The sequence below is a fragment of the Stylophora pistillata genome, chromosome 14, assembly GCF_964205215.1.
Source record: "Stylophora pistillata chromosome 14, jaStyPist1.2, whole genome shotgun sequence".
In the NCBI taxonomy this organism is placed as follows: domain Eukaryota; kingdom Metazoa; phylum Cnidaria; class Anthozoa; order Scleractinia; family Pocilloporidae; genus Stylophora; species Stylophora pistillata.
Window position 1 is genome coordinate 1,256,822 of NC_142532.1, and position 15,679 is coordinate 1,272,500.

The 15,679-nt window shown below is 38.9% G+C and overlaps 1 protein-coding gene and 1 long non-coding RNA gene across 4 annotated transcripts; one reads left to right on the forward strand and one right to left on the reverse strand.

Moving 5' to 3' along the window:
• Positions 1–381: 381 nt before the first annotated feature.
• On the reverse strand, positions 382–6,840 carry LOC148716070 (uncharacterized). The gene is made up of 2 exons (XR_015995489.1): positions 6,528–6,840; positions 382–1,958 (listed from the first exon to the last, which is right to left on the reverse strand). It is a non-coding gene; the product is annotated as an uncharacterized LOC148716070 (long non-coding RNA).
• Positions 3,566–15,310, forward strand: LOC148716071 (galactosylceramide sulfotransferase-like). 3 transcript variants are annotated; one of them, XM_088745482.1, is made up of 5 exons: positions 3,569–3,701; positions 4,324–4,450; positions 7,287–7,330; positions 12,441–12,528; positions 13,734–15,310. In XM_088745482.1, the coding sequence occupies exons 3-5, from the start codon at positions 7,304–7,306 to the stop codon at positions 14,828–14,830; spliced, it is 1,212 nt and encodes a 403-aa protein (XP_088601608.1). In that variant the 5' UTR covers positions 3,569–3,701; positions 4,324–4,450; positions 7,287–7,303; the 3' UTR covers positions 14,831–15,310. The 3 variants fall into 3 exon arrangements, with proteins under 3 accessions (XP_088601607.1, XP_088601609.1, XP_088601608.1); XM_088745481.1 differs by lacking the exon at positions 4,324–4,450 and having other exon boundaries at positions 3,566–3,701; XM_088745483.1 differs by lacking the exon at positions 4,324–4,450 and having other exon boundaries at positions 3,566–3,701; positions 13,737–15,310.
• The last annotated feature ends 369 nt before the right edge of the window (positions 15,311–15,679 follow it).

The following is a 15,679-nucleotide window of genomic DNA, read 5'->3' on the forward strand; positions in this document are numbered from 1 at the left end:
TTCCAGTTCAAACCAGGGCATGTGTTATATTGCTTTTAAGTAAGAGTCTTAGATTTTATTTTACCTCTTTCTAAGCAGTAGTGTAAATGCAGGAAATCATTAGGGTCTCTTGCTTTCCAGAGTGTTTCCCCAGAAATGGTCATAAGCTGTTTATTTTTGGTTACAATGAGTATATGAAGTTCATATATTTTTTTTCAGGTCCGATTTTCGCTATTGCATAAATAGCGTTCTCTACTGCGAGGATCGTGCATCATACTGTTTATTTTTGTTCTCAGAGGGTTGCAAACTGAAAGTAAACAAGTTAAGTCCAAGTGACCTATATTCAACTACTTACTAACCTGGCTTGTTTGAGCTGCTGTTAGGAATAATGACTCTCAGTCGATTTAGTACAGAATTTATTTGGTAACAAAATTGTTGATACATTGATCTTTTCAACCTCCTACTACTTCCATTTTATTTCTTTTACCCTTGTTTAATCAAACCAATCCCCCCTCCCCTCCAAAACAATGTTGAATTGTGATTCCATGAACTCTTAGCTAACATTTAATGCGGGAAGGGGGTTTGTTAATGATTAAGAGTCTGGTAGAAATAGGACTGTATATAAATTTCACATAAACAGAACTCTTCAAACATGATGTGTCAACAATCATGATTGAAGATTGTCACTGCACTTGGTCCCTACTGCCATGACCTTTGGGCAAATAATCTTCTGTACAGCTCTTGTGCTTGGAAGTTATTATTAGAATGCCATATTGTTTGTGCCATGCCGAGAAATCGAATACGAAATAGCGGCGGAACATGCGCAGTGTGAAATATTTGCGGGTGTGTACATTTCGCTGACCCCGAGTCCATGGACTACCCTTCATGGAATACCTAAATGGCCTACCCATATGGACTACCCTTTAAAAAAAAAAAGATCGATGATCGATTGTCGCCATTTTCTCTTCTTAATGCCGCTCGTCAGCTGCTCTTCTTTGTTCTTTAATCATTCATCGCGCGTGAAGGGTAATTCGAATTTATAATCTTGTATCTTATAAGCTTGGCTGTTACTGTTACTTTCTTGGCTGTTACAGACATTACTGCGAACAAATTTCAAGTAATTTTTGCTTTTGCGGAACAAGTGCTTTCTCATTAAGATGTTTTTAAAATTTGGCAAAGAAGGGTTGTACGTGGTAAAGAAGGAAGAATTTTCTTTCACACTTTGTTGGCATAAATGATGTTTGAAACCGGACTGTCAACTCTTAATATTTCACGCGTGAAAACAAGCATCTCCATAAGGAAGTCGGCTTTGCTAAGGGACAACAAAGTGTCACCCGAACCACAAAGGCTGAAAGGACCAGAGTTCCTATCGTCGACAGGAACTCCGCTGTTGCATCAAATGCAAGGTATAGTGGGGATGTCGCTATAAAACAATCTGGGACAAAACTTGTATAGGGAAAAGACGCCAATTATGTTATTACAACCGCTGGGATTTGAAGCAGGTCCGCACAAACTCTCACAACAAGGTCGCCGAGATTACAGCTAAACGTCCCACGCTCTCTAAAGAGTTCCGTTTCCTCGTTCAGTGTAGAGGGATCAACCCCTGCGATCAATTGATAACTTTCAATTGATAACTTCGCTGTCCTCTTGGCAGTTACATCAATGTTCATTAAATAATTTAACAAATTGTTATCATTTCTGTTGGCGATTCTCTCATTTGCTGCCTGGTCGTTTTCTAGTGCGACATCTGGAACCACGTGATAGTTTTTGAAATGCTTTTCTCCTTTTCTTTTCGTGTTCAGGTAATGAAAAAGGACTGTTAATATAGCAACTGCAAGTTCAGGACCAACAACAGATGTCCCACATAGCAGAGATCTTTTTAAGCTTCGGTGAACTCTCTCGTTTCCCATGAGGGTAAACGTGGCAGAACGCGGGTTACCAAGGGTAGATAGGGGTTAACCAGGTAGAACATGGATTACCTAGGGTAGATAAGAGTGAACATGGTGAAAAATGGCTAACCAAGGGTAGATAAGGATAAACGTGGTAGAACATGGGTTACCTTGGGTAGATGGGGGTTGACGTGTTAGAACATGGCTAACCAAGGGTAGATGAGGGTAAACAGGGTAGAACATGCGTTACCTAGGCTAGATGAGGGTGAACGTGGTAGAACATGGCTAACTAAGGGTAGATGGGGTAAACGGAGAAGAACATGGGTTACCTAAAGTAGATGGAGGTAAACGTGGTAGAACATGGGTTACCTAGGGTAGATGAGGGTGAAAGGACTAGAACATTGCTAACCAAGGGTAGATGGGGGTAAACGGGGTAGAACATGGGTTACCTAGGGTAGATGAGGGTGAAAGTACTAGAACATTGCTAACCAAGGGTAGATGGGGGTAAACGTGGTACAACATGGGTTACCTAGGGTAGGTGAGGATGAACGTCGTAGAACATGGCTAACCTAGGGTAGATAGGGGTAAACGTGGTAAAATATGGCTAACCAAGGGTAGATGGGGGTAGACGTGGTAGAACATGGCTAACCTAGGGTAGATGGGGGTAAACGTGTTAGAACATGGATTACCTTGGGTAGATAAGGGTGAACGTGGTAGAGCATGGCTAACCTAGGGTAGATGGGGGTAAACGTGGTAGAACGTGGGTTACCTTGGGTAGATGAGCGTGAACGTGGTAGAACATGGCTTACCTAGGGTAAAGGCTGATAGTTTCGAAAGAAACTGTTTGGGGCTGCGTCGGCGGGAGTAACGAAATAATTTGGATATATCAACAAAGTTGAAATGGTAAATTGGCCACCGTAACGATTACAAAAGCTGACGTTTCGAGCGTTAGCCCTTCGTCGGAGCGAATAGAGGAATTGTGGGTTGTGTGCTTTTAAAGGCAGAAAATGGAGCTACGTTAGTGGTGGGAACATGGCAACGAGAAAAACACGAATAAATTAGTGGAATGAAAAGCGTTCGTTGATCTCTGTGGGATTTAGACTGCCGGTTGGATGCGGATAAACGTGGCAGAAAAAGGGTAACCTAGGGTTGATGGAGTAAACCTGGTAGAACATGGGTTACCTAGGGTAGATGAGGATGAAGTTGGTAAAACATCGGTTACCTAGGGTAGATGAGAGTGAACGTGGTAAAACATGGCTAACTAAGGGTAGATGGGGGTAAACGGGTAAAAACATGAGTTATCTGGGGTAGATGGGGGTAAACGTGGTAGAACATGGATTACCTTGGGTAAATGAGGGTTACGTGGTAGAACACGGCTAACGAAGGGTAGATGGGGGTAAACGTGGTAGAACATGGGTTACCTTGGGTAGATGGGGGTAAACGTGGTAGAACGTGGATTACCTTGGGTAAATGAGGGTTACGTGGTGGATCACGGCTAACGAAGGGTAGATGGGGGTAAACGTGGTAGAAAATGGGTTGCCTAGGGTAGATGAGGGTTAACGCGGTAGAACTTGGTTAATCAAAGGTATATGGGGGTTAATGAGGTATAACAAAGGTAACTGGTAGAACAAGGATACATAGGACATATCGTGCAACATACATGAATATTATAATACTTAGTATTAATATGTATTAGCATAGTTAGGGCATGAACGCTTTATCTATGAGCGGCCAGGATAGCCCAATATTAAACTGTGTCAGGTTGTATTTCGCCGAGGTTGTGTAAGGAGGAAAAACAGTTTGTTTCTGTCACTACACCAAGCTTCTTTTCTGGTAAGCAAAATCGAATATCAATCTCTTTGTTCCACTGGACGAACAACATGATCACGCACGCGGCATTTAGCACGATTCGTCGAGCTTCACATGTAAGCCGACATGATTATGTTAATTTGTTAAATTGTGAGTGCTCTGTGGCGAGTAAACAGCCTCCTTTTTACGCACTCTTTCTCCTTTCTCCTCTTTTTCGATGGTAACGTCTATTTGGGATAATGAATTCTTTGTTCTTAATTCTAGAAATGCATGCGAAATCATTTGCCGTCAAACCGCACAATGATCATTATAGACCGGAAATGCTACCATTGAAAAAGGCTACGTTTTAAAATTCCGTGCACATACAGTCTAAGTTCTGCTAATGACTTCAACAGTTTAATTTTGTTGATCTGCTCTTCTTGTCACATTTTACTGATTCACTCGGGAGATGATAAAACGCGGAGCCCTACTCCATGGAGTACCCTATGGAGTACCTTAATGGAGTACCCCTAAAAATCATGTAGTGGTCAAGTAAAATATTTTATGAACGTGGGGAATCGTGTAGATGTACATATCCTAAAATATATTGAGCTTACCAGCTCTCCGAATGTCACAGTTCGATACAGTCCAGTTTTTTTGGGGACAGGTGACTACGGCTCTCAGTCTTACTGGTTCCTCCATTTTGGTTTTACCGCTGTGTAATGAGTCCTTTGACGAGAAGACAAACAACTGCATGTGATGAACAAAACCCACTGTTTCGATTTCTGCACGAGGTAAAATATTTAAGCTTACTGCATTTCCCAGATCAACAACCCCAGTCGAATTTATTTGCCGATCCGTTTTTTTTTTTTTGGATTGTTTACATACCTCAGTTTTATTGCGCTACAAATAGATGGGTGAGGAGAAGCTCAGTTTAAAGATAGGGATGACCTTTTTAAGTCTCAACCTACAAATGTAAGCTTGTATCCTCATCGTTTCGCACAATTAAGAAACCCATGAGGCCATCATGTGTTATTATTAGATGGAGAGCCACACTTCTTATACAGATGCCACACATAGACAGGTATTTTGGAAGACATAAAACCCATTGCAGAATGAAGGTTGTCTGTCCTTTTAGCCTCTTGAAGATAATATGAAAATAGACGATAGTTGGCCTATTAACGATAACATTCATGGATGCTACCTACAGTAAAGCTTTCTGTTGGAAGTGTTCAGCAGTTTAATGTTAATTTCAAGATTGTGGTCAATTCGTGTACCACATTGAACTACGACAATCGGAGAGCTTACAAGCTCAAAATATATTTGAATTTGAGTTTATTTGAATTTAATTCATTCGCCATGGGAATGGCAGGAGTAAGGAACAGAACTTTCGTCCCAATTGAAACCTAACCCCTTTTGTACCCACCCATCCCACCCCAGGGGAGGACATCCATCCCACCCCAGGGGAGGACATCCATCACACAGTAATCTTGTGCGTGGGAAATTAACGTCTCCTACCCCTAACCCTGCAGGAGACGGGACCTCCATTTATTCGTCCCAATCCAAGAAGACTAGAATATCTAACCATTTCTTGATGTTATAGAAAGGTAGCATATTCTTCTCAATTATTTTAAGACCTTGAGTGTTGGTCCAGCCAGGGCTCAAACCCCCAACCTCCCGCACAACAGTCCAGCGCACTATCCATTGGGCTAACTGGGCAGCAGTTTATCAGGATATGTACATCTAACTGATTCTCCATGTTCATAAAGTATTTTATTTGACTAATACATGATTGTTAGGAGTACTCCATCCAGGTACTCCATAGGGTACTCCATGGAGTAGGGCTCCATGTTTTGTTATCTCCCTATTCACTCTGAAGAAGTAACGCTCGAAACATCAGCTTTGAAACTCTTCATGGTGGCTTACATTATTAACTTAGTTGATGAAACCAAAATAACGTTGTTACCAGTTTCTTTAGAAAGGTAACCTCTTTATCGCTTTTTATTGCTTTGATTCTCACTCACTGCTTGAAGATTTCAGCAAGCCCTGTGGCTGAGCTGAGTGTCTGCGGCGCAGGCTCGACATGTCATGAGTAGACTAAATGCCCAGCAGTAAGAAATTTTCACAGAACTTCAAATGAAAGGTTCTTTCAAACTTCTTAAAAATATCAGATATTGGCTTAGAAATGTCAAGTGATTCCAAAAATTGATTTTTTGTTCATTGGACAAATTCTCCCAGCTTGTGCATTCGTTGATATCTCTCGGTGGTCAGCACTTCGAAATTCCACACAGTTAGAAATGTATACGCTTTTGTGGTTCGATAAACTCGATAAATTTGTCCACCAAAATCCAAAATAATTGTAGAATCACTTGGCATATTTAAACAAACATCGAATTTTCTCAGTAGGTTTACTTGAGGCTTTCTTGTTTCCCTCTATATTTACTGAACTTGAAGCTGTTCTGGCATAGGTTACCCTTACACCACAGTGGTCTCGAAGGCAATGCTCCATTACAACTGTTTTAATGAAACCAAGCTTTCTACTGCGAGTTTAAATGTGCTCTTTAGTATGGTATCTCCAACCTTGACCACCGAAAAACCAACACAATTCCTTGCATCGCGTTTCTAAACCAACACCGAAAATACTCAATTGCTTTGTATTAAGTTTTCAGGGGCACTTTTGGTGGAAATTTCTAACTGCTGCGCATTTAGTACATTTGAGACACAGGCAGCCCAAGCTCACTACTGGAAAAGCGGACGTGACTCTTACCGTGTTGTGCAACGTTTTATATTTATAAAGGTTTGTATGGGATGTTATCGGTTTGCCTTAAAAGAGAGAGAAAAATGTCTTGTTTTGAAATAAAATGGGCTTACCTTATTGCCTTGTTGTTTTCTTTGTTGATTCCGAGCGTCTCAGGCCATTTTGAAGCGTTTTCGGCGAGTTAGCGCTATGTTGGTGTTCAACTGCTAAAAGAAAGACAAGGCCGGAAACCTATTTTAGAAGCGTCCGTCGCCCGAAGCGAATAATTCCGCCAAAAAATTACCACCAGTCTCGATTCCTCCAGAAAATCAAAGCAGAGATGTTGCAGTTCCATTTTCCATTCACTCGATTCACATTTCCTCCCACAGATCTTTCACTAGCGATACATTTATCTCCAGATCGATCGGCTTTCCAATTTCGAATTTGGCTGCTTGAAACGATCGCGGTCCGTTCGCCGATCGCACAGTATGTTGGGTAAAAAAAATAAGCCCGGCGAGGGTAGCCAGCGGCCTGTAGTCCAAAAACAAACCGGTTAGCTCCCCTCGAGAGGTTTTGTCAACACCGCATCGTTTTGATCGACCAATCAGTTGAACACCAACATTGCGCTAACTCGCCGAAAACGCTTCAAAATGGCCTGAGACGCTCGGAATCAACAAAGAAAACAAGGCACTAAGGTAAGCCCATTTTATTTCAAAACAAGACATTTTTTTCTCTCTTTTAAGGCAAACCGATAACATCCCATACAAACCTTTATAAATATAAAACGTAACGCAACACGGTAAGAGTCACGTCCGCTTTTCTAGAAGTGAGCTTGGGCTGCCTGTGCACTAATGAGAAGGGACTGATTGTTCGATTCCTTTCCCTTTTTTTAGTTTGATTTTGCCGCAAAATGATTAAAGGAATGAAGCTATTTCTGGTGAGTTCTAGAATATTTAGATGGAGGATATATATAATGTGGCTAATGCCTCCTGTAAGAGGCAAATTTATAATTATGTTGTCGAGATCTGTAAGTGCTTTAGCGAGTGCAACAGTAAAATTTCGACCCCGACCCAGCATTTTGACCTGATGTTTTCCGATGCTGCTTTTTTTTTTCCTTTTTTTTTTCCAGTTTGTCATTCGCACTCGATACAAAGCTTAGCTCTCTCCTTCTGTTCATTTATGTTTTTTCGGATTGTAGATACTAGCACACAATGTTCTCAGTTCTCGGTTGCTATGACAGTATGGAAGACAGAAGAAAGTGATAAACATCTCACAATCATTTCAGGAATGTGCGCGATTTAACACAAGTTTTCCTTGCAGAAATAATTTAATGGGTGTGATCAGTATATCATGAAACTTGGGGGAGAATTTTTATCTCTGAAGAAAGAGCATTTTACCGTTTAAATCAGAAAATTGTGTAGATGTGTCGATATAATCGTTTCGGTTCTTGCCTTACGTGACATTACAGAACATCAATAACATATCGAGACAATTTCATGGTGGCATCCACCGACGCAATAATTGAAATCAAAAGTTTTCCTCTCAGAAATGTCTCAATAGATGTGATCTGCACATCAAATAAGGTTTGAGGAAACTTTATTCTTTGAAAGGGGAGCATTTTACTGTTTGAATGAACGACTTTTGCCAAAAAGGACCGCTTAATTTGTGAAGCTGGTATACCTTGAGTTATTCATCAGGATGATTTAACGGTGGATCGGCAGATAGGTGGAAGATCTTAAGATACAGAATGATGGAATATCCTAAAACGGAAGTCTCAAAAAGTTGAATTGCAATAAAATAAAAAAATTATTTGCAATTAACAGGCAAAATGAAAAGAAACAGGTAATAATTGTTGGAGCGTAGAGGAGAGGGGAACCATGATGCTTTTGAGCTAGTCCCAAACACGCAGGAAGATGAGGCACTGCATAAATTATATCAATATCTGTTTTCAGCAAAGTGTGCCACAGCATTACTATCTTTTAGATACACTAGTATCTAAATATTATTATTTGTTACCTTTCAATTATGAGTTGAATGTTAATTAGAAAATATACTCTTGGATCATCTTTCTCCTGTGAAACAGGGTACTCATAAATACATGGGATGCAGCAAGTTTTCTGTTTTGCATGTGAGACAAATATTCTGCAAAACTACCCTCTTTGCCATTAAAACAACCTCTAGTTCTTTTCAATACCACAAAAACCATGCTTATACCAGTAGCAATCTACTGCGAAGGATCATGCATCATACGTATGTATGATTCTTTTAAATATTTGAAAAATTTGAGGTCAAGTATTTCTCTTTGCCAGAAAGCTGCAACTCTAAGTTTAGTGCCCCTCAATATTCCATTATTTCATCTCTGAAAACCATCAAAAACATTTTTGGGCACTGCCCTCTTTTTGATGCCTTTTGAAATCTGCAACTGTGACAAGCTTCCCTCAACTACACCTGTCATGTAATTGTGACTCTAAGAATGCATTTACAAGGGATGTACCGATATGTACAGATGTATGCCCATCCCCAGAGTAACTGGTTAAATATTATTAAAGTGGGGGCTTCACACATTTCACCTTTTGAAGCAATTTCCTTGCTGAAAACCTAGAAAAACCTGTGGTGGTGTATCTCCTCCAGGAAAACAGAAGCCAGTTTGTGTTTCAGTTTTGGGGTAGACCCTTTGAACAGGCAAAGTTTCATAGAAATCAGAGAAAGGGCATGTGGCACGACTGCCTGGTGCTGTTGTGGATGCACTGTTAACCTTAGAAGCCTTTGTAAATGTAGTAAACCATATTGTAAATGTCCAAATGTAGTAAAACTGTTCAGAGAGCATTTTATATGATCACTTGCCTTGCTTTCAGTTTGTGATTCCTTTCCTTTGTGTTTTACCAACTTCCAGTGAGACTTTATTCCATTACAGAGCCCAGAAAAATGTGCGCTATTGCTTAATTGTTGTGTTCACTTTTGATTACCCTGCTAAGTGTGCTGTAAAATACTAAAAATGGCTGACTGTGATGAATGTCTGATGCAGATGGCAAATATCAGGGTGCTTCAATCTACAATAGTGATGCATGAAACAATGAGTATTATTGATATTTTGCCTTACTACATCACTGATAGTGAGGGAAGTAACATGACTTGGAGCTATTCTTGATTGTGAGGTCATAAAGATTAAAAAATCAGGAATTATCAATCCTTTCGAGATTTTAGTTTGGGTAGTTGTTAAAGAAGGTGAATACTTATCTTTTTACAAATGTTCAGTCTGAGAGGGTTTTTTCTCTTGTGATATAGCAAGTTTGAATTTCTAAGGTTTTGTGTGACACGGTATTTAAATGGCAGCTAAGAACCCTGTCATGTAGGTTTAAAAAAGTGACTTATCTGCTGAGATTTTGCAATCTGAACAGTCCTTCAGAAGAAGATTAAAGGCTATGTACATATGACATATGTTTTTGTTAGCTTCTAGCCACCATACTTGTGCCCCCCATCAGAGGGCCGTGCACAAACATGAAAAGCCGTATAGATTTGGGCAAAACATTTCTTTGAATATCTAGGCAAAAAACATCACACAGACCTGAATTTTTGTGATACTTTTTGAATAGTCATCTTTTTTTGCATTGTTTCTTGACTTTATTTGTTGTGAGAATATTTAAAAGGCAGGACTTAAAATGTTTGTTTTGGTTATAGCTTGGTCCATTTTAGTGTACTCCATTAGGGTAGTGATTGGACTGCAGTCTGTGTTTTGTCCATCACCACTGATGGGAATTATGATAATAAAAAATCTTGTTGTTTTGGTGGCCTTAATATATATAAAATTTCAATTGTCTTTCTGTCAGTAAGTCTCTAAGAATGTTAACTTTAAAATATATATTACCAAGGTGGAGGTAGGCACTAGCTAGCTAACATAATGTCACTTACAAGCTACTTTTGTGTTATATTGTAGACCTTGAGATACCCACTGATACACCGACTTTACAGCTACACTGTAGATGTTGAGATAGCCACTAACATAACAACTTAATGGGTACCTTTGCAATGGTGTATTGTAGCCCTTTTTTTAACTATGTTATAGTTACTTTATAGTGTTTTCCTATATTCACATTTGAGAGGATTCCTCTCTCTTTTTTTGTTCTTGATAAAGTAATGAACTAACTGATGCATACATCCCACTTCTCAGGGAGATTCTCTTTACAATTCTCTCTTTTTTGCAAACAGTACCAAAAAAAAAAAAAACTTCGAACAATGTGGGGCTCATGCAAGGTCGTCTTCTTATTTTTTTTTTTTTTTTTTTGTTGAGCAATGAGTTTGGCAACATATCAAGTTATTCCAGCAGAATACATCAATTTTTTTATCTTTTAGTATGGAGGTGTTTTTTTCCTTCAACAAAAAACTGACCCCGAAATTTGGTTCTTAAGTTGGACATATTAACACAGTTTGGGTGTGGGGGGAACTGTGATGTGACCAAACCCATCTTTAAAAGTTCAAATACCAGGGGTTATCATGGGGGGGGGGGGATGTTGAAGTTTCAAAGTGATCAAAACATTACTTTGTCAAAGGGGCTGCTGTGAAAGGGATCACTGCAAAAGGGGCAATTTGTTTTTTAAGCTTAACAATGGTGATCTTGTCACATTGAAGGTAACATGATTTTTTCACTCGTGAAGATGTATTTTTGCGCAAAAGGTCACCTTGTATTTCATTGGTGTTTCATAAATGAAGGTATATGATGCATCGCAAGAGACATTAGCCTTATTGTTTGCATTTGAACCCAGGAGCCTAAATATTGCAATGAGAATTTTAATTTTTAATCCTTACTTTTAATTTTAATCTTAATTTTTAGATACAAATTTTGAACTTATTCTTTTATATATTTGTGTTTTATTATTGAATCAGATGTAATTTGTAATCTACAAATTTTCAGTGTGAAATATTCAGTTGTAAAGCACCACGAGCCTATCGATGCGGCACTGTAGAAATCCTTTTTATTAGGATCAAAATTTTCAGTTCAAAACAGGCATGTGTTAAATTGTTTTTGAGCAAGAGTCTTGAATTTCATTTGCCTCTTTCTAAGTGGTAATCTAAATGCAGGAATTCATTAGGGTCTCTTGACCATTCCCCCTCTCTATGAAAATGTTCCCTTTTGTTCACTTACAATCCCAGTCTTCTTTCTTTAGAATTCCCCCCATCTCAAAGAATGTCTTTACATTGAATTGCAAATCAACCACTGCTACTGGATTACATGACATAGTAGTCTTGAGGTAAATCCATGCATTCTGATTTGTTCCTATGTCATTGGATTTTGCTGTACAGAGTGTTTCCCCAGAAAAGGTCATAAGCCATTTATTTTTGTTCTTAAAGGGCTGCAAATTGAAAGTAAACAAGTTAAGTCCAAGTGACCTATATTCAACTACTTCCTTAAACCTGGCTTGCTTGAGCAGCAGCTAGGAATAATGACTCTCAGTTGTTTTAGTATAGAATTTTATTTGGTAACAAAATTGTTGACACATTGATCTTTTCAACCCCCTATTACTTCAATTTTATTTCTTTTTCCCTTGTTTAGTTGACCCAATCCCCCCTCCCTTCCAAAACAATGTTGTATTGTGATTCCATGAACTTTCAGCCAACATTGAATGTGGGAAGGGGGTCTATTAAGGATTAGGAGTGTGGTAGAAACAGGACTATTATAAACTTCACATATATAGAACTCTTCAAATATGATTTGTCAACTAATTGTGACAGTGATTGTCACTACACTTGGTCCCTACTGCCATGACCTTTGGGCAAATAATCTTTAGTTTAGCCCTTGTGCTTGGAAGTTAGTATTAGAATGCTATATTATTTGTGCACTGTATCAACTTGTACAAGAGAGGTAGGAACTGAGTACAAGTGAGTATTGATGGATGGTCAGCAAAGCCTAGTGAAATGCTGTGGGTAACCTTGAAATGGACTGGTAATCCTATTCATGGGTTGTTAGAGATACAAGTAGTCCCTGTGACCATGGACAGGGGTTGATCATGCATATACGAGACTAAATTTTCACCTTTTTATTTTGTACACAGATATTGATTATCGCCCTCTCAGTTGTGTTAATAATTACAGCAGTTATTCAAGTGCATTTAATTCCGTCAGTGCAAAGACATGTACCAGGTAAGATTGTAAAGACTCAAAGAGCTGTACACCAACTGAATTTTATTAATAAACCAACTGTTTAATCTTTATTTTGTTATGACTATGTTGCTTAAAGTTTTTGTAAAGCTTTGCAAATTTGATTGTTTTCACTTTGTTTTCACTTTTCACACCACCTCCCAGTTAGCTCAATGGATAGAGCGCTGGACTGTTGTGCGGGAGGTCGAGGGTTCGAGCCCCAGCTGGACCAACACTCAGGGTCTTAAAATAATTGAGAAGAATTTGCTACCTTTCTATAACATCAAGAAATGCTTAGATATTCTATTCTTCTCGGATAGGGACGAATAAATGGAGGTACCGTCTCCTGCAGGGTTAGGGGTAGGAGACGTTAATTACCCACACACGAGATTACTGTGTGATGGATATCCTCCCCTGGGGTGGGGGGGGGGGTGGGTGTTTTAGGGGGCCACTAGGGAGAATGCTTTAAAGTAATTGGTGTCACCCTCTTAAAATAAAAGTTAGTATTATTGTTACTTTATGATGAACCCTTTGGCACTTATTTTTGATGGTGAATTCTCCCCTCTAACTGCTGCACAGTTCCTAGTAAGTTAGTCATAAGATTTTGGTGTTAGATCAAGATCACAACTTGTACTCGATTAGTTTAAGTGTTCTCATTACCTGTTTCCTGGAAGATGTATGGATATTATAGGAAGAAGTTACGTGTTCAGTAATCACTTGTGGGAGTTGAGTGGTTAAGGTCAAGCGATGACTTAAGATTAATATGTAAGACACAAGAGCAGAGGATCCAGGCTTGGTCTCTACCTGGATTACTGTGGAACTGACACATTGTCACAGAAACCTGTGAACACGCCATGGGGGGGGGGGGAGGGGTGACAACGGAAGTATGCTCCAGAAACCGTTTGATTTTAATCTCAGTCATTGAGAGTATTGTTATAATTTACTTTCTGCCATCCTTGTGCTTCAAAAACTGTCTTTAAATGTGCTAAATAATTAGCCTTTTAATGTTGCTATTTGAAACTAGCATGGCCACGGACACAAAAACTTGTGGTCCTTTTAATAAGACTGCCTTTTAGTGAAGCCCCTTACGTAAGTTGCAAGTTGAACTCAATTGCAAGCTCATGAAATACAGCACAGTACCAAAAAATACTTAGTGAGACTTACACCCACCAAAACTTCTAAAAAACTAATTGTTTTTTTTTTTTCAGAAGAATCAGGGATAGAAGCAACCACCAATTGTCCCCCAGAACAACACGTTCTTTTTCTCAAGACACACAAAGCAGGTTCAAGCACATTGGCGAACATTTTCTTTCGTTATGGCGATTCTCGCAATCTTTCCTTTGTTCTTGGCTCGGACACGCTGATTGGATGGCCGACGCGATTCCGAATTGGACAAGCTCTTGCTTTCGATGGAACTCGGCCGAATTTTCTTTGCAGTCACACAAGATTTAATAAGAGAGCTATGAACCATTTGTTTCCTACAGACGCCAGCAAATACGTGACGATCGTTAGAAACCCCGTCAAACAGTTCGAGTCAGCTTTTAACTACATGGAAATCGGGAGAAAGTTTGGTTTTGGGGGAAACTCAACAGAATCATTGAAAGCGTTTCTAAGGAATGGAATTAGTTTCAGCGACATAAGAAAATCAACTTTAGCCAGAAATCCACAAATGTTTGATCTGGGTTTGGATTTCAAGTTTTATCAGGATGCCAAAGCCATTAAAGAGTACATTGAATTCCTGGAAAAGGAGTTTGATTTGGTTTTAATTGCAGACTATTTCGATGAATCTGTGGTTCTTATGAAGCGATTACTTTGCTGGGAATTGGAAGAAATACTTTTTGTAAAAACCAATGAACGGCTAGACAAGGATAAAGCCGCTGAACTGTCAGATGATACAATAGAGAACATTAAACGGTGGAACAAAGCCGACATGTTGCTCTACGAACACTTCAACCAAACTCTTTGGTGGAGAATAGAAAAAGAAGGAAAAGGCTTTCACGACGACCTAGCGAACTTTCGTCGGATGAAACAAGAACTTAGAACAAAATGTTTTGAAGAAAAACCAAGTATGCAGTTAATATATGGCAACAAGTATGCTAAAGGTCTCACTTTAAGATCGGATTTGCCTTCTGATTTAAAACAAAAATGCGGAAGAATGACGCGAACTGAAAATAATTATCTGGCGTATTTAAGGAACAAGCGAATTGAAAAATTAGTGGGTATTCACCACGCAGCGCCAAATGAGGATGATCAAGAAAAAGTTAGTTGGGACGCGGCGAGCGATTATAAATATGTTCATGTATAAATTTAGCCAACTTGTATGGAAGGGTCGATGTAAATTATTACCGTTGTTGTAATTTGAATTTTGTAATTTTACTAACTTATTTTATCATGGATATTTAAAAAAGGGGAGAATTTTGAGACAATAGAGATGCTTTGTGGATATTCATGAAGAAGGAATTTTGCTTTCTAAAAGCAATTGCAATTTCTACTTTAGGTTCTGCAGAATTCAGTGTAGCTTGTCTTTGCTCTGTTTTAATTATTTCAGTTGATGTGATTGGAGAGTTTTCAACTGAGTGTTTTTCCCGATATTCATAAAGATGGAAATTTGCTTTCTAAAGGCAATTGCAATTTTGCAAACGTATCTGCGCTATCTTTTAATTATGTCAGTTGATGTGATCGAACAGTTTTTCAGTTGTGTGTAGAAAGTGACTGAATATTGCATTGGTTTCTCTTTACTTCATTCTGTGATTGGTCCAATAAACTCGCACCACTCTCACAATCAGTCAAGTGCAAGACTAACATTGATCGCGACATTGACGCTCTCGTTTTCCCGCGCTTTAGACAGTCGACTTTTTGTTTCAGTTTTCATTGGCTGCCGCTGATAATTTCCTTTTTTCTGACTAGCCGATGTGATCACTTTGGTTTTGTATTCCTACGCTCTATTGAACTAAATCAAACACCTCAATGTTGGTGTCGCACTTATGCGACCCCACTTTGTAAGACAAATGGGTTTAATAATAGCTTTTTTATATACATATATATTATATCCTCTTGGATTAAGGCTGGTAAATTTCTTAATTACTTTACATCTATATTGCCAAATTATATCCTTTATACTTAGTTTTCCTTAGGTTTACTTATATTTATTGAA

Coding starts and splice junctions, on each gene's coding strand:
- LOC148716071 (XM_088745481.1), top strand. CDS start 7,304: ATGATTAAAGGAATGAAGCTATTTCTG. Junction 7,331..12,440: donor AAGGAATGAAGCTATTTCTG/GTGAGTTCTAGA, acceptor TTTTGTACACAG/ATATTGATTATCGCCCTCTC. Junction 12,529..13,733: donor AGTGCAAAGACATGTACCAG/GTAAGATTGTAA, acceptor TTTTTTTTTCAG/AAGAATCAGGGATAGAAGCA.